At 42.4% G+C, this 19,052-nt stretch overlaps 1 protein-coding gene across 1 annotated transcript in view; it reads right to left on the reverse strand.

Moving 5' to 3' along the window:
• LOC142398666 (receptor-type tyrosine-protein phosphatase N2-like) overlaps window positions 1-19,052 on the reverse strand; it is a 295,961-nt gene that overhangs the window by 179,202 nt on the left and 97,707 nt on the right. Inside the window, exon 11 of the mRNA XM_075482757.1 lies at window positions 16,517-16,596. Coding sequence (XP_075338872.1) covers window positions 16,517-16,596 — 80 coding nt within the window. The remainder of the gene's footprint in view (window positions 1-16,516; window positions 16,597-19,052) is intronic.

The following is a 19,052-nucleotide window of genomic DNA, read 5'->3' on the forward strand; positions in this document are numbered from 1 at the left end:
CTAAACGTGGTTCCACAAGCTGTTACAACATCAGATGTACTTCACTCCTCAGACGCTGCTTCTGCATTTTAGCTTAATTTGTGTGAAATGAAAAATGTGACAGGATAATATTTCATGTATTAACCCAACTTTAAGACGTGGGGATTTTTTAATTCTTCTGAAATGTTAAAGATAAACTCAAGTTCGAGGCAAAAATAACATCATAGATCTGCAAAATTTATTGAAATTAGTCAAATTAAAATCACTTCAAAGTTAAATGACAACATTTATTTCAAGTCTCACCTCAAAGTCGGAAGCTAAACTGTAAAGAAGAGCCTCCAAAAAAGTCAACATTCAAGGATGAGGCGTGTCATTTCAGTTCTATGGGACTCGCAGATAAACATAAATATAGATGGGAGAAATGGACCCCACCATCTTCATTTTCATCTTTAAAAAGATATCTCATAGGACGTTTTCTCTTCTTTGGGATGAGTAGAACAAAATGGAGCATCACTGAAAGAGACTTTAGTCCCAGAAGGTTCCAGTAGAATAAATATGTGCAAATAACAGTCAGTCAGAAAACAAGGACAGCTCTGTACCGTTTCAGGTGAAAATTTGTCTGCTTTTTACCGTCTCCTGGGGCTTTCCATTGTTTCAAACGCCTGGACAGAGCCACAAATCATCACTTAACACCTAAATAAATAAACCTAAGGTGTCGAAGCTGGAAATTAAGCCTTCAAATGTCATGTGATTCAAATCATTTCCACAAAGTGTTGCACAGGGAAAGACGTTTTCGTGTTGTTCTGCTTTATTAACACAGCATCGCCGTCTCATTTTCTGCAGAGACAAAGGACACACCCATATTTAAACTGCATAAAGCGTCAGCTCCACCCCAGCTCGGGTCCTGAAACATCGAGCCAATTCTCACACATCAAAGCTTTGATTTTCATACCAAATTCACCTCTCATCAGCCCCTAATAAGCAGCTCCGTCCTCAGCCCGTTCTACTTTCCACTGCACGCAGAACCTTACGAAGCCAAGCCTCGGTTAGTAATTCTGCTTCTACTCTGTTCTCTCTCCAGCAGCTTCTCCTCATCCTCCCTCTCTTTCTGGGTGAAAGAAATCATGGGAAAAGGAGATAGACGGAGGCGTAGAGGAGAGAGGCAGACTAAAGTGAGGACCGAGAGAGAAAAATTGAAGGAGCTGGGGGGGGGGGCACTCAAGTTCAGTTGTAATCAAGGTCTCCACGCTCAAGAGGGGCCAATCAATCCAGCTGTCTGCCTCTACATCTCGTCAGGCATCTTGAAGAAGGCTAAAAATGGGAAGCCGGGGCCGAGCGGCCTCTTGGTGCTTCTGAGAGGCAGCGAGCAACAGGCGGCTTCAGCCAGGAGTCTGTAATGATGGCGGTGGAGGACAAAAAGGTCTGAATGTCTTAGTTCCTGCCAGATATCACGGAAAATGACCCCCATCCCGCTGAGAGAGGCATGCGTGCAGCCGCACAGGTGCACGACGTAATGTTAAGATTTAGTGGTGTCATGGTAAATACCAAAAAACCCAAGGTTCAGAAAAACGAGTGCAATCAGCCCCCTGAACTGCAGAGACTCCCTGATTTTACATCCAGGCTGTGAACTCATGATCACATTCAACATTCAACGTCAAACCAAACCCTTAAAACTGCCGACCCTTAGATCAGCGGACAACCTGTTTTTGGTATGAATCCACTTGTTAAATAACTAGGGCTGGGCGAGTTAACTCGTTATTATCGCGTTAACTCGTCGATTATTTAACACCGATATATATTTTATGGCGCATTAACAAATTTTTTTTTATTTAAAATTATTTGTGGGGGCTTTTGTGCCTTTAATGGATAAGAAAGTTCAGAGAGACAGGAAGCAGGCGGCAGAGAGAGGGGGAACAACACGCAGCACAGGGCCATCCGATACGGGACTTGAACCGGGGCCAGCTGCAGCGAGGACTATAGCCTCTTGTACATGGGGCGCCTGCTCAACCCACTACGCCACGGACCACCCCTGTTTTATTATTTATTTTATTTTGTAAAAGTCTGTTGCTCACAGGCTTTTATTTTGTAAAAGTCTGTTGCTGTCTGCTGCGGAACCGGAAAAGAAAGTAATCGGCGGATCCACCAAACATGGAGAAGGGTACGGAACTTTTACTCGACCATTTTCATTTTAAAGTCCTTCCAGACGGCGGAGTCGACAGAACCAAAGTCATCTGTAAACTCTGCCAAGTTGAATTGTCTTCTCAGCGTAGTAGTTCCAGTCTAAAATATCACTTAAAGGCAAAACACACAACTGATAGCAGCAAGTCATTCAAGGAAACAGACAGTGGAGCGAGGCTTCTACATAAAAACTACAGAAAGATGCTGATGTTAAAAGTGTGTTTGCACAACAAATGTTATGGCACTTTCATTCATAAGGCAGCACATTTAAAATAAAACTAAATGCTAAAAGCTATACACTACTTTTGAATTCATTTTTGGATTTTGCGTACAAATGCGATTAATCGCGATTAATCAGGGAAATCATGTGATTAATTAGATTAAAAATTTTAATCGTTGCCCAGCCCTTGTTAAAACATCTTCCAGCAGCACGGTTGCTTTTATTTAGCATTTATTCATCATTTGTAAAGACTTGGGTCTCCATGTATTCATCACGTTTACTTTCAATTTGCTGTCCAATCATGTTCAAGTTCTTCTTTGCATAATTTACTTTTTCTGTCGTGCGATTCAACCTCTAACTAACGATGCACAGAAGAACGTTTGGGCGGGTAGTCGGCGCTGGTTTTCCTCCACCAAGGTGTGCGATTGTTGCAGTTTCTTCACCTCCTTTCAGGAGGTTATGTGACCCGTACGGTTTATGTCAGCTTGTCCACTCGGCTCACTCAGAACGTCTTGGACAGATTTGCATGAAATATTTAGCAGCTGTGAAGCGTGACCCTTAAAGGCGATTCATTTTTTACGTTGATCTGGATCTGCTTTCTATTGGCAGAGGTCTGCAGTCTCAGACTGTCTGTTCATTACTGAACGAGTTTTTTTTTTATGATACCGTTGAACACATTCAACTTTTGGTGCAAAATGGGTTATTTTTCATGTTTTTTCTTTCCGTTCGCACGGAAACCAACTGAGGTTTGTTCCTCCTCATCTATTGTAATTAGATTACTACACATCTCTAGCATTTATGGCACATCCAGTGTGTAGCATGGCAGCATATAAGATGAATTAAAGGGATAGTTCGCCACTTTTGACATGAAGCTGTATGACATCCCATATATCAATGCGTCCAATGTAAACTGTGCAGATCAGTCCCCTGCTTCCGAGCAGTAAACACTGTAACAGGTGCGGCTATCGCTAGGTGGCTTGACGCATTGATATCAAGGGAGGCAAAAATAGCGCCAAGCGATGTGAGGTCTGACTTTTTCCATCGAGAACGATTTTGTGATGCAAATGTATTACTCTTTTGAACGCATATTGTTTTGAGAAGCAAAACGCTTTATTTTTTAAACCCCAGCCAACTAGCCGGACTACCTTCATCAACACCAAAACGAGGCTGGAACTCGGCTCACAGTACGCAGCGGGGGGTAAGAACATGTTCATAAATGATATTGGTAATATGGGATGTCATACAGCTTCATGTCAAAAGAGGCGAACTATCCCTTTAAGATGAATTAAGACTCTACGCCGCGAATGTTCCACTCACATTAACCATGTTTTAGGCAAACATTAAGTTAGAAATATTCTAACAATTCTGGGGAAAATATATCCGCAAGTTATTAAGATTTACACCAATTCAGAATAATGGTGTAAAGTATTACCTTGTCATAATTCTCAGAATATATCAAGCTTTTCCGATAATTTGCATTATTCTCTCGTATATTTACTAGATATTCAATTCAATTCATTTTTATTTATATAGCGCCAAATACAACAAATGTCATCTCAAGGCACTTGGATAATAAAGTCCAATTCAAGCCAATTGGAATTCAATTAATTGTAATCATAATTATTTATAAAATAATCCGTTACGTTATGATATGATAAATAGTAAAATGAAAAGTTGAAATAAACTGCCAAAACAAGAAAAAACCTGAATTTTAGGGATGTGATATGAATTAAATGTGTCATATTTTGTGGAAGAGAAGAAGCTTGAAACTGAGGGAAAAAAAACAGCAAAACGAAAAATTGATGATAAGGAACAGTCATCAAACAGACAAGGTGATTAAATCTGAGGATATTAAGAAAATGATATGAGATGACTTCACTCTCATCCATTGTAGTTTTGAAAATGGATTTTAAATTATTCAACCTCGGTGCCAACAGGTTTTTGGGGAGGACTGGGCTTGTTCTTTTGCCGAGCTGAGATTACAAAGTTAAAAGGATATAAATGATGGGAAAAGCAGCGGGATTTAAATTAGATGATAAATAAAAAATGAAGCCAGGAGGCACCTTGACACTGTCCTGTCATTTTGAATGTAAAAGATGGAGCCCTTATGGGCCCGGTTCCCGTTTGAATTAAAAAGTAGTGTTGGTTCCGCATGCATGCTTAATGTGCAGGTGCACACGTGGACACGTGCTGGTGAGAAACCCCCTTTTTCTTTCCGGGCCTCAGCACTGTCGCTGCTGCTGTGAAAAAGCAGCAACACAAACTACACAAATCATCAATCCAAAGTGTGAAAGCTGCAGCCGGCTTTAGCACTCCCACATCTCACGTACAAAACGCACCGGCGCTGCCAGCAGAAGCCCCCCCTTCTTCCACAGCTCAGTAGCTGAGGGAATGATGTAAAAGTGATGCAAGTGCAAAGCCAGCTTTGCTACAAGGTGGCCATCTGGGCGAGGTCTGCTAACCCCACCGCGAACGTCAGGAGCCGGGGCCAACGTGCAGAAATCCTGCCAGCTGCAGGAATGGGGAGGGAGTTGGTGGTGCCAGCAGGCCGGTGCCAACGCCGGGGAAATCAGGCCAGCTGGTTGGCTGAGTGGCTGGCAGGGTGGCTGCAAGGTTGGCTCTGGGATGGCGTCGCACCGCTGTGCAAATTCTAGCTCGGCGTAGCACCTGTGTCCCTCCCCGCTCTTCAATCCAATCCCTCCTCATCGCTCGGCTGCAGGACTCACAGATGCTTGCAAAGCTCCGGAGTACAGTGCAAAGCCTTCCGCTCTCTCTGAAGTCGGACCAAAATAACCACAGGTGACTCCGGGGCGTGCCAGCCTTTTTTTTAAAGCTCAGATCTCGAAATTCACACGATGCCCCCAGCTCTGCCATGACGACGGGCGAATAGATATAAAAAGCATGGTGCTGTGTCACACAAAACTGCACAGCCCTCATTTTACCCCCCTCTTTACTCATTCTGATTCTATTCTTTGGCAACAGGTGAAAGAAACTTGGAGAATCGATAAGCCTTTGGCGTGCGATGAAAACTGATTAGCAGGTGAGCTGAAATGAAGTTAACTGAAATGGATTTGCCTGCTCCTGTCGGGGCACGGGGAGACCGCAGGATGGATGCCAATGCCAGAGCCGTTTCCAATGCAATCACACAGGCAATCAATGGCAACAATTAACGGAGTTTCACACAATGACTGCGATGACACAAAATCAGTCGGCGGTGGTAACAATGACAGCATGTGTGGAAGGGCTGTCAAATATACGACCATGAAGCATTCGGTGCAACTTTTGCAGAATTCACATCTGTCATGTCTGTGTGGTTTTTTTGCCACGTTTTTAGTTTAGTCAAAAGAGGTGAACTATCCCTGTGTTCCTATGGAAACCAGAACAGACCCAGCCTCGGAGAAGGAGCTAAAATGGTTCCAGGAACTGAGGGCCGTGGTCCCGAGTTCCTGTATGTGCGAATGAGGGAAAAAAACGGCCCCGTTCCTGAAAAGGTTATAGGAACTGCAGAAGGTTCCTACAGTGGGAATGTGGCTAATGTCAACGGTGAGTGCAAATAAAATGCCAGCAGAAGGGCTCCACAGGAACTGATGTTAAGGCTGCATAACAGAGTCGATGATTTCCCAGCATGAACTTTGCAGAGGGATGATAATGGTGATGAAGGCGACCTTTGAAAGCCAGTGCTAGGGCAGCACTCTCCAGCTCCGAGATAACTTTAAATTGTCTATAATCACGGGATCTGGGAGCGCACAGGCTGACAAAGTCACAGAAAGACATCTAGCAATGCAGTAAGCGCTCAATTTGAGCAGATAACTTAGACATAATTACAGATACATTTCCTCACTTTGTTATGACACGCAAACGCATGCAGGGAACCGGTGCTGGGAGAGGAGAGGCTGAAGTCTGAGGGCCCGGCGGCCTGGACATCAATAACGGAGCAAAGTGAGGTAGATGAAACACATCACTTTGACCTAAAGAGCTCAGTAATTACATTTGGTATTTTGACAAGTGTTTAGCTGCAGTGAAGGTCAGTTCTGTCAGCATACAAGATCTATAATAATCCACTCAGATGGAAGAAAACGAGGAGACAAGAAGCCAAGAGATGGAGAGAAACAGCCCAGATGCAGCCGATGCCTTTGTAAAAATCAGCCTCCAGTCTTCCTCACCTCAGGCATCCAGCTCAGACACCTGCTGTGGAAGACTGATGAGGGTTTGGTCGCTGTGTTGGGAATAAAGGTCTGATGGTGCTCTTGTTTCAACAAGATGTTGCTGCTGACAACTCCCTCTTCTTTCTGGATGTCCACATGATAATCGCTAAAAACTAGGGCTGGGCGAGTTAACTAGTTATTATCGCGTTAACTCGGTCATTTTTTAACAGCAATAAATATTTCAGCGCGCATTAACGCAGGTTTTTTGTTTGTTTGTTTGTGTTTTAAATGATTTTTTACGGCTTTTGTGCCTTTAATGGATAGGAAAGTTCAGAGAGACAGGAAGCAGGGGGCAGAGAGAGGGGGAACGACATGCAGCACAGGGCCGTCCGACGACGGAGTCGACAGAACCAAAGTCATCTGTAAACACTGCCAAGTTGAATTGTCTTCTCAGCGTAGTAGTTCCAGTTTAAAATATCACTTAAAGGCAAAACACACAACTGATACCAGCATAATGTTAAAAGTGTGTTTGCACAACAAATGTTATGGCACTTTCATTCATATGGCAGCACATTTAAAATGAAACTAAATGCTAAAAGCTATACGCTACTTTTGAATTCATTTTTGGATTTTGCGTACAAATGCGATTAATGGTGATTAATCAGGGAAATCATGTGATCAATTAGATTAAAAATTTTAATCGTTGCCCAGCCCTACAAAAAACATTACCGTGGCTCTTATGTTGGAGTGTATTTTTACATTTCACATCCTTCCTTTCAAATTGGTGTCTCATTTCAGTGCAAGGGGGAACCTTCCAGTATCAAAGACCTTAAGCATCAATGCCATGACGTCACTGGGCCCACGATCGTGGTAACCCAGGAGATGGATGAGAAGCTCGGTTGAGAAATTTTAATCTAACAACATGGGAAACAGTTTCAAAAAGTGTATTTTGCCCAAAAACGTGACCATTTTCAAACCCTAACCATGTAGTTTTTGGGCCGAAATCCAACTAAACAATAACTGAAAACTACTCAATAAAGAATAAATGATGTCTAACAGCAACGGCACCACAGGGCACAAACTGCAGTCTTATAAATGGTGTATTTCATTCCCATCTGCACACCTACAATGCTGTGTTTTAGGTTTATATGTCCCCATCCAGCAAGATGCATCCGTAGATCCCTGTTTCACATGTCAAAAAAGAGACGGGGAATAAAATGTGACACCAAGGGCTCATCACGTCTGTGTGACGGGTTGGGATAGGCAGTGAAAATGTGACAGAAATCCATCTTCAGACAGACAAAAAGTACTCAAAACTACCTTTGTGGTATTTCCTCTTGCACACGAAGTGCTGTTACACACTCACATCCAGTAAAGAACTCGATCTGTTGAAGAACTGCATGTAGAAAACTGAAATGCGAGGTGTACGTTAAACGCAGTTAGGGTTGGATACACCTTATGCACTAATACAGACAGCTATGTGAAGATCCTGCATCATCATCTGCTGTTTAGTGTCAAAAAATTGCTCCTTATTTAGATTTATATTGTGTCCACAAGTAAATCTGCTTAATGTGTTTGGCATGCTGGTTAGGAACTATGTGAATTAAAAGGGCAGCATTCTGTTATCAGAGATGGGGACTCGAGTCACTGAGACTTGGACTCAAGTCGACTAGAGTCTCTGTTTTGATGACTTGTGACTTTACAAAATATTAAAGACCTGAGAGTCGACTCGGACTTGGAAGTTAAAGACTCGGGACTTGACAGGACTTGAGACACGATGACTTGAATGAGTGTTATTCAGTTCATGTTTTCAGTTTGAATATAAAATTAATAAATTAATTTAATTTTGACGGCAAAAGACGAACAGCTTCGAACTTTGTTCGGCATTTGAAGATCCATTCTGACCATTAAGTGCTTGGCTGTGTTCGAAACCGCATACTTCTCCTACTACTCATACTAACTTTTTGAGTTAGTATGCGAGTTTGAGTAAGCGAGAAGTTCCCGGATGCATTCTAGATTCCCCGAAATGTTGGGTATGCATCATGAGGTTACTACTCATACTCAAACTACCCAAGATGCAATGTAACGTGACGTCGCCGATCGTCATTTCCTGTAAAAACGGCAGTTTCAAGCTAGCTACAACGAGGGTAGGTTCACTTCCTGTTTTCAAAACAAAAGCACCAATTGTATCGTAATGGCTTTAACTATGATAAAAGGCAACGGGTATTTTATTTTGTGAAAATAACAGGAAGTGCGTTGCTCACTGCGGCTAGCTTTAGTAGCGCCGAATTCGTGGGAACAAAATTGTAAATAGCCGGTATTTTGTCAGGTTTTCAACACGTTGGGGATCTAAACGACTACTTTCTCTCCTGAAAATATTTCAAATGTTGCTAAAGTTTACAGAGTTTAGAGCTTAAGCGAAATCAGCTTCAGGCCGGCTGATTTCGGCTCAGGCAGGAGCGAAATGCATTGTGGGTAAACACTCTGCATACTGTCTGATCGATGAGTATGGAAGTATGGAGTTTGCAAGTATGTATTATGTAGTATGCGGTTTCGAACACAGCCCTTGTCAAATTAGCTAATATTATCCTGTTAGCCTAGTCGGTAGTTAGCTAACGTTAGCTTGATATGATACGGGGTGGGGGTGGTCGGTTTGGTGGAACTTTTTTTAAAATTTATTTGCTAACATCAACTCCAGACAACGTGGCAGCATGCCGACCGGCTCATCACAAGACCAGCTGTACGTTTTATGAACAAGCAACAAAGGGTTAAACAAGCTAAAAATGCAATAATGAGATGACTTGACTTTGACTTGACCAAGAAAAAATTACTTGGGACTCACTTGAGACTTGAAAGCTAAGACTTGAGACTTGCACATGTGTGACCTGGTCCCATCTTTGTCTGTTATCCTGAGGATGAAAACGACATAAAGCGCCCGACTTTCAAGGCACAAACAGACCACGGCTTTGGGGAAAATTTGCATTACATATTTGTAAATGACAAGAAGAAATATAAAACCTGTAAATTCCCCCTTCTTATGTGATCCACTATGCATATGATCAGTAATTCCCTCCAATTGTTTAAAGGGATATTTCACCCCTTAGCAGTTAACTCAGTAACTGGCAGAGGTCGATGTCTCAGGGGTGAAATGTCATGAGCGGTGCTGACCTCTTGCACAGGGACGCTTTACATATCAACACACTGAAGAGGCTTGAGATCATCAGGACGTAACCACTGCAGAAAAACGAGTCGGGCAGGATCAACTCGGGATAAAATTCAAACCCGAGCAACACAACCAGGATCCGTCTTAAAGTCTATGACCTCTGGAGGACAGCTTTTGGGCATCTGTGAGTAACCAACTTCACACAGAGAGGCATCATTAGCATGTTTTTTTTTAAAAAAACAACTGCTGGTGGAATTAAAAGGTAGAAGTCAGATGAACAGACGGAGCGGGGATAAGGCCATCTCAGCTGCTTCCCTCCTGCTCTAAGTGCTAATTGAGCTGCCCGCTGTCTTGACCCTGACCCCCGGCCCATTCATGGGGTCCCGTTCTCACGGCCGTAACGCACTGCTGGAAGTAGCCTCGCGGTCCTCCACCTACCACCGGCCAGACAATGAGGGTCACCGCCTCGCTGCCCACCATCTTGACATCCACCCCCACTTCGGACAATGGCCCCCGGTGGCCCCCGGAGCCCCCTCACAATGGGCCGACACACGTGATAGAAGCGGGCAACGTGGCCTCTTATAATGCAGCAGCGGGTCTGGCCGGCAAGGCTGCATTAATCTGACCTTTTGGCTGCTGGGGGGCCGAGGTCAGAATCAATCCATTGTCAGAGGGTGAGAAATGATTTGGTTTTAACTGGACGCCTGCGAGGCTGCGGTCAGGACTGCACGTTCAAAGTGGAACGGGAAAATTAGATCAAGCAGGATGCAAAGATGGATTTAAGCTGTCATTTCTGCAATTACAACAATTCAACTGTGCGTATGTGAGTGTATAACCGGACCAGCAATAAAAAGGGGAATTATTTTTCATGATAAATGATAGAAACAAAATTAATAACTCAGAAATTTACTTATCTGGACTGTTGCTTGTTATTAAATTCAGTTAAATGATTTTATTTGTTTCTCTTTATATTCTTTTATGTATTTTAATGCTTCTTCCACTCCCTGCTGCAATGCTTTTATTTTATGTAAAGCACTTTGAATTGTTTGTATATGAAATGTGCTATACAAATAAATTTGATTTGATAAATCTCACATTATTTTGGTGTTGTTTCATACACTGTAAAGCCATATGAGTGCATTTATTATTCCTACATCATGTAATCTAATCTAAAGTAATAATATCACATAATGATAGCTGAAAGGCTTCAGTAGGAACTGAATTAAAAGGTTATATAGAATAAATTAATCACAATATATATAAATATTCTATGTTCGCTAATAATTAGATGCATAAAACATAATGATAATGAGAAGTAGAAGCCTGATGGAGAAATCTATAAAAGAATAAAAAGAACATTTATAATACATAAATGGAAATATTAATTATTGATGACAATTAATACTTATTATGTTAATTATTAATGACAGGAAAAAGCACTGAAACATCCTGAAACCTTCAGCATTTACACTCATCTAAGTCAACTCATCTTATCTTATGCGTTACATTTACTCAAATCTTTTCCCGTTGACAGTGAACGCCATGCCGCCCTTTAATATGACCCTAACCTGTGGGCCGTTTTGGATAAGTGACCTTAACCTGTGAGCTTTTTTGGATAAGTGACCCTAACCTGTGGGCCGTTTTGGATAAGTGACCCTAACCTGTGGGCCGTTTTGGATAAGTGACCCTAACCTGTGAGCCGTTTTGGATAAGTGACCCTAACCTGTGGGCCGTTTTGGATAAGTGACCCTAACCTGTGAGCCGTTTTGGATAAGTGACCCTAACCTGTGGGCCGTTTTGGATAAGTGACCCTAACCTGTGAGCCGTTTTGGATAAGTGACCCTAACCTGTGAGCCGTTTTGGATAAGTGACCCTAACCTGTGAGCCGTTTTGGATAAGTGACCCTAACCTGTGGGCCGTTTTGGATAAGTGAGCCTAACCTGTGGGCCGTTTTGGATAAGTGACCCTAACCTGTGAGCTGTTTTGGATAAGTGACCCTAACCTGTGAGCCGTTTTGGATAAGTGACCCTAACCTGTGAGCCGTTTTGGATAAAAGTGTCGCCACGCACAACGCTCCCCTTCCATCTTCCCACTTTGAACACATATCCGACACACTACGATATCTTATTGATGCGATGGCAGAGATAACGTCACGTAAAACTCAATCACTTTTAACACAGCTGCCAAAATCCAAAACACACAAGTTTGTGTCAGAAGAGACGGACGTCCGACCACTTCCCCGCACTGCGGAGCGACCATAAACGATGATGAAGCGACATCATTACAACAGCCGTGTAAAGCTTAATGTTTCAGAGAAGCTCTATAAACCCTGGGCAGGCAGGGGGCGGGGGGGTAATGTACGCTTTGGGATGGATTGATATTCTAGTTGAATATGACAAACGACACTTTAAAGATGGCCCGCCCACACCGTTGCACTTTAGCTGAGAGGACGCTGCATTTCATCTCGAGCACGTTTTTGTCAAATGTTTGCATTAATGCAGCCGAGGCTCATCCGTGACCCCCGCCGAGCTGGGCTGGGGGGGGGGGGGCGAGAAACGAGGGCGCCAACAATAGCACTTAAAAACAGGAGAGAAGCGGTTGCATAACCGGAACAAAAAAGTGTGTAGACGGCGTGTGTGAGGGGGCGAAACACAAATTGAGAGTGTGTTGGAGGAGGTGGGGCTGCAATTATCAACCAGGGGGAAGAAAAAAAAATAAAAGACAGTGAGCTACTCATGCAAGTTATTTTGACAGGCCCGATATCCCAGTGCAGGTGAGTTGGAGTGCATGTGTGCGTGCATGTGTGCCTGCATGTGTGTGTGCGTATGTGCACGTGTGCTCACATGAATTAGGAATTATCAGGAAAGTCTCTCTGTGAACAGGCAGCCTGGCTAATGGCAAACAGCCCTCCTCATTTTATTCCCTTCTTCATAAACACCCTCACCTCATTACTGAGAGACTTACTGCGGCCCGGTGCACGTGTGCACACACACACACACACACACACACACACACACACACGCAGACACCTTCACAATGTCTCCGCTGGTGGATTGCACTGTGGAAAAATCATTTTTTTGCACGTTACAGAACAGCCTCAGAGGAGTTTTCACTCGGGGATCTTGAAACGGAATCACTGAGAAATCGTCACCTTCCTCAGAGATGAAAAGGCTGCGATAAGCAAGCTGACGTGCACTTTACTGCTCTGGCTTTTATAATCTTTCTCCAGTCATTACTTTTTACGGGGAGCACGGATTTACTTCATCACAATAAAGACTCGCACTGAAAGCCAGGTGTCCCACTCACTCTTAATGTTACATTTTGCCATGTTTTGGCTCCATGAAACAATGATTTAATCGTGTGTTACATCATATTTCAATCATTTTTGCAAATGCTTTTATCTAAAGTGACTTACAAGCGAGGAAAACACATTCGTGGGAAACCAAATCTCCAACTGAAGGACGACTCCTGATCTATGAATACCTGCTAATAGCTGAAGGAAAGAAACTGACACAGAGGATTCATCAGACGTGACCTCATCTGTAAGATGTTTCCACAGCTGACTGAATGCACATAAGTGCTATATCTAAGCCATCAGACAGGATTGGGTTTGAACACAAATACACTTTAGTTCGAAGGTTTCTAAGAGCACAGATGCTTCCGTAATTCGGAAGAAGGTTAGATCAACTGGACTCTTCCTGGAGCTGGCACACTGCCAAACTGGGCAATTAGCCGATATCTAAACGAGAACCTGTCAGTCACTCCGAGAGCTCCAGAGTTCCTGCATCACAAAGTGGGTTTAAATAACTCTGTGCAACCTGAAATAAATGATAATTCAATGCGTATCATTCAGTGTGAGATGTGTGTCACTCACAGTAAAAGAGGATTTCAGACTTTATTACAGAAAAAGGATCAACATGTGGCTGTAAAGTAACATGAGGATACATTGAATCGTTCACACCAACTGTAATCAAATCAAACCACGAGAGCAGCAAATACTCACAGCTCTCCTTCCAGAAGCACAGAATTTAGACTTTATTTCTCCTCAGTGAAAGCAACACAAAAGCTCGCTTAAGAGCTTGAAGGAGAAAAATATTCAGGACAGACTGTGACTCGTCCTTAAAGTGCCAAACCAGAGCACCGACTAAAAAATATAAAACGTTAAAAACATGCAGAAAAATCCACAAATCAAATGATGTAAAGCTTGTAAAGTCATTTTCTTTTCGGTTGTGATTACAGGGCATCAAGTGAGAAAAAGTTAAAGGTTTGTGGTCGCACCGCGAGCGAAATTCAACAAAACTTTTCTCAATGGAAATGTAAGAGGTGGCGATTCGTTGTATTATTGTTGCAGGTTTCCCGCAATCAGCAAGAGATGTTTATGCCCCGGCGCAGCTAATTGTGAGCTTGTATTCCACTTAGGCAGCAGAGGCAGGTAAGGCCGTAATTAAGGGCTCCACACAGAGCATCTTGGCTTCTTTAATGAGGCGCATTTCATAGTGAAAAGTTTGGAAGGGAAACGTGACCGTGAAAAAGTCCGTAGAAAAAGCAAACAAGCGGGATAAGAGTGAGAAAATGAGACGTGCTGAATAGGTTGTGCACGGTGTTAAAAGCACAGCTAAACGCTGAGCTGGAACTCCATTTATGTTGGATAACTGATGCCTTCTTGTGAGAAAAAAACATCTTTACATTATCAGATTCCTCATATCTGTACGTAGCATTAAAGGGACAGTTCGCCTCTTTTGACATGAAGCTGTATGACATCCCATACTAGCAATATCGACTTACCCCCTACTGCATATGTGTCAAACTCAAGGCCTGCGCGAGCTTAAAAGGTCTGATTGTCTAAAAACAAATAAGTCAAATACGTGCAGTTACCAAAAACTACATTTCCCACAATGCATGCCGATTATGTTACGCGAAGTGACAGCATCCCGCCACTAGACTGCAATGTTTCTAAATCAATGCGATTTTCCCAAAAAGTGGAATTGAGAAATAGAAATACTGATCCCAAAATGTCCAGGAAGAGAAAAATTGATGCAGATTCCCTTCCATCTGCATCAATTTTTCTGTTTCCGAGAAAGATTGGAAGGCGAATACGTGTTTGTGCTTCAAGGAGAAAAAGCGGTATATTTTGTGTTATGAGGCGGTGGCGGTTGTCAAAGAGTACGACCTACGTCCGCATTCTGAGAGCAAACACAGAGCTGAGTGTGCCGACATTAGACATACACATTAAAACAACAAACTGCCCAAGAATTAAAAGGCAAACTGCAATCGCAGCAGAATGTGTTCGCAAAAGCCACAACTGAAAACAATGCGGCAGTAAAAGCTAGCTTTGTTTGATATTTCAAGTTTTAAACAAAGTAAATGTCGTAATTTGTGTTTGATGTTATTTTTCTTTATTCACTTGGATAGTTTGATCGTTGTTTGGTGGAGTTGATGTGGGTTTCATAACCTGACAAATTAAAAGGATTTATGATATAATAACAGAGCAACAAGCATTTATGCATATATATATGTAATATTTGTAACTTGAATAAGTAATAAATTCCGAGTTATTTAACATTAAGGAGTAGTTACATTTATTTTACATTCCCAGCTGAACATCCCTCTGGACAATTGCATTCCCACCCATAGTGTATTTATTATTCTCATACACATCCCTATTTACCACCCATACTAAATTCCATTCTTACTGTTCTGTATTTCTAATTTTTATTCTTTTATGTTATTGTTGAGTGTTGTACTTTGCGAATGAAGTTTACCGGAGTCAAATTCCTTGTTTGTTTAGTCAAACCTGGCCAATAAAGCTGATTCTGATTTAGTTACATTTAAAAGTTACATCTGGCCCTTTGAGGGCAACGATTATGCTGATGTGGCCCTCTGTGAAAATGAGTTTGACACCCCTGCCCTGCTGCGTCCTGTGAGCTTAGTTCCAGCCTCGTTTTGGTGTTGACAAAAGTAGTCCAGCTAGTTGGCTGGGGCCACAAAAATAAAGCGTCTTGCTTCTCAAAACAAAATGCGTTCAAAAGAGTAATACTTTTGCATCAAAAAATCGTTCTCCAGGAAAAGTCAGACCTCACAATCGCTCGGCACTATTTTCTCTCCTTTCGTATCACTGCGTGCTGCCGTGCCTGTTACGGTGTAGACCGTAAGCTTTAGTAGCGCCAAATTCGTGGGAACAAAATTGTAAATAGTATTTTGTCAGGTTTTCAACACGTTGGGGATCTAAACGACTACTTTCTGGCCTGAAAATGTTTCAAATGTTGCTAAAGTTTACAGAGTTTAGAGCTTAAGCGAAATCAGCTTCAGGCCGGCTGATTTCAGCTCGGGCAGGAGCGAAATGCATTGTGGGTAAACGCTCTGCAAACTGTCTGATCGATGAGTATGCAGAATGGAAGTATGCATTTTGCGGTTTCTAACACAGCCAATGTTCATAAATAATATTGCTAATATGGGATGTCATACAGCTTCATGTCAAAACAGGCGAACTATCCCTTAAAGGAACAGACTCTTTCCCCCAAACAGAAAGTTTATCTGGTGTCACCTCCCGCCGCTTTTTTTCCTACATGCATGTCACAGTCCACTGGATGTCCAAGATGGAAGCAAAGACGGATGTTTTTCCAAGAAAACTCAACTTTGCCCATCGATAGATTTACTGGCTGCACAGTGCAAGAGGAAGAAAAGCCCACAAACAATGTACCGAGGCGTCCTCAGTTTAAAAAAAAAAAAACTGCTCCTGGAAAGCCTCAGGTGCAGCAGGAGGCCGGTGATAATGGCTCTCTCTTTCTCTGTCAGGGCGAAGACGACTTTACTCAGCCGAGGGGAACCTACCTGCCACGTTGGCCACATCTGCGGTGCTGACGTTCTGGGCGTTGGGGCTCACTTTGAAGGTCACGGCCGGACCCACCACCCTGTGGAACACACACACACAACACATTTAACAGCGTTACAAGAAGCATGCTGCGGATTCATCTTCCTCAGTGGCTCCGAGTTGTTTTTCAGGCCAAGGGAGGAAAGGGAAAAGTGTTGTTCTCATTAAAACTCAGCCATACGTGGCACTTTGGGGGGGTCTTTAACCTGTAGGCTGTTGCAATCCCCATCACCGCTGAGAGATAACCTCTTGAATCTCAATATAACGCGCCCGCCAGCATTTAAGCACGCAGGGAAATGAAGATAAGAGGTGTCAGGATTGGAGGTTTTTTGGTCATCAAGGAGAGAAACGCGATGATATGAGATTCTCAGATGGAGAAATGCACCTCGGTCATGATACATTTACATTTTGATTCGACATACTGTGACTGCAATACAGAAAAGGGATGGAGAGAATAGTTTTCTGAAGTCTTTTGTATGGCGCTGTCTCCCATGTTCATTCAGCGTTTGCGCCTATAATGCAGCTTCAATTGAAACACTTAGAAGCTGGGTGGTCAGAGCTCAAGCAAAAGTCTCCCAAAGTGATTAACCTTTTGTTTCTCCCACAGCAACTCAGAGTAAAGGCCCAGCGGGAAGATGCATTAGAGAGTTCCCCTCCTGGATGCATTGTGCGCCGCGACAGAAAGCGACCGCTACTGTAGCAGCGCTGTTATAAAATATGGTGACATCATTAATGGAGCAGGTCGTCTCCTAATGCTGCTGGCAGCGAAGAAGAAGAAAAAAAAAAAAATCTCTAAAAGTGGTTTCACGTTGATGGATTTAAATTGTTTTCATTGCAGGATTGAGCACATTTTACAGGCTGTGGGGTCAGCCTCTTCTATCTGAACAATTAAGGTAAAAGGATCAGCAAAACAATTAAGAGGGATGAACAAAATAAAAGCCAATTTTCCTTTTTTTTTTTTTTTCCCCCTCCAGAAACCCACCCACGTACTGTACAGCAAAACGCTTTTTCCTCTGCACTTTCGTGCTCTGCCCTCTTGCACATCCTCTTTGTTCAAGTCAACCCAAATAAAGACGCATGCGGAAGCAAAGTTACGGGAAGATTTGTCGTTTGAAAATTCCCTTTAGGCATTTTTCTCTGATCAGCTATTCACTAACAACTGAAACGGCGTTTAGCTTCCAGACCTTTGGATGACATTCCCAACCATACCCTTATTTGCTCATTAAGTGTTATTGTGGAGGTTTTAATTGGGTTTCTTGGGCTCCGAGGCCAGTATATCAAAGAAAAACATGACCAAGCCCGACTCATATTCATATAATTTGAATCCATCCAATGGGGAGACGAAAGCAAATCCTACAAAAACGCACAATCCAACATAACGTTTTTCCAAACATTACAACTTTTTCTTCAAATTTCCACTTCCGTGTGGGATATTGGGACACATCCATTTACATTAACCAAAAACCATGAAGCAAATACTACAGGCAACATTTTGTTCATCTGTCTGGAAAGGAGCGATTACCATGTTGACCAGCAAAAAAACTGGTCATTTGTCATTTGAATATTCCCTTTAAGCATTTTTCTCTGATCAGCTATTCGCTAACAGCCTCCCAGCAGCCCTGGAATAGCGACGCTTTCTCTGCCGACTGCTGGGTGAAAAACTGAAACAGCGTTTAGCTTCCAGACCTTTGGAGAGTTTGGATGACATTCCCAACCATGCCCTTATTTGCTCATTAAGTGTTATTGTGGGGGTTTTAATTGGGTTTCTTCGGGCCCCGAGGCCAGTATATCAAAGAAAAACATGACCAAGCCCGACTCATATTCACCAGGTTTTCACGCAGCAGTAATGTTCTACTATTCCAACATTTAAAGGTGCAATAACAAACTAATTAGACTCAAATTAATGATCCAGAGGGAGAAACCTAATGAAGCCAAGTTTTTACTTTACTTTTCTGGTTGTCTTCTTACAAATTCCACAGCTTTGCTCTCCCCACACTGGAAAAAAAATCAAAGTCTTACCAAGTATATTTGTCTCATTTCTAGTCAAAATATCTCATTACACTTAATATAAGACACAACTGCCTAACAAGTACCATTTCAGCCAGATATAGGGACTTGTTTTAATACATCTGGAATATCTTGTTAAATGAAAAAGTCTTGAAAACAAATTATTTTGAGTCGGATTTCATGTGAAACAAGCTTTTTTTGACATTTGAAGAGGTTTTTAAGCTAATTTCAAGATCACTTTTAACTCAAAAGTCCCAAATATCACATCTTATTTCAAGAAATCTTGACAAGCCGGTTTTCACTAGTTCCATTGGCAGATTTTTTTTTTGCTTATTTCAAGCAAAAACGTCTTGTATTTGTTGTTTTTCTTACTTATTTTTGGAGGGGCATTTTTTCCAGTGTATACATCACGTACTGTATTCCACATAATATTTCTTAGAGACAAAAAAAAATGCAAAAGGAGCCTTTTTTCCTCAGCCGGTCCGCCTC

The sequence above is a fragment of the Odontesthes bonariensis genome, chromosome 14 (genome assembly GCF_027942865.1).
Source record: "Odontesthes bonariensis isolate fOdoBon6 chromosome 14, fOdoBon6.hap1, whole genome shotgun sequence".
Taxonomy (NCBI): domain Eukaryota; kingdom Metazoa; phylum Chordata; class Actinopteri; order Atheriniformes; family Atherinopsidae; genus Odontesthes; species Odontesthes bonariensis.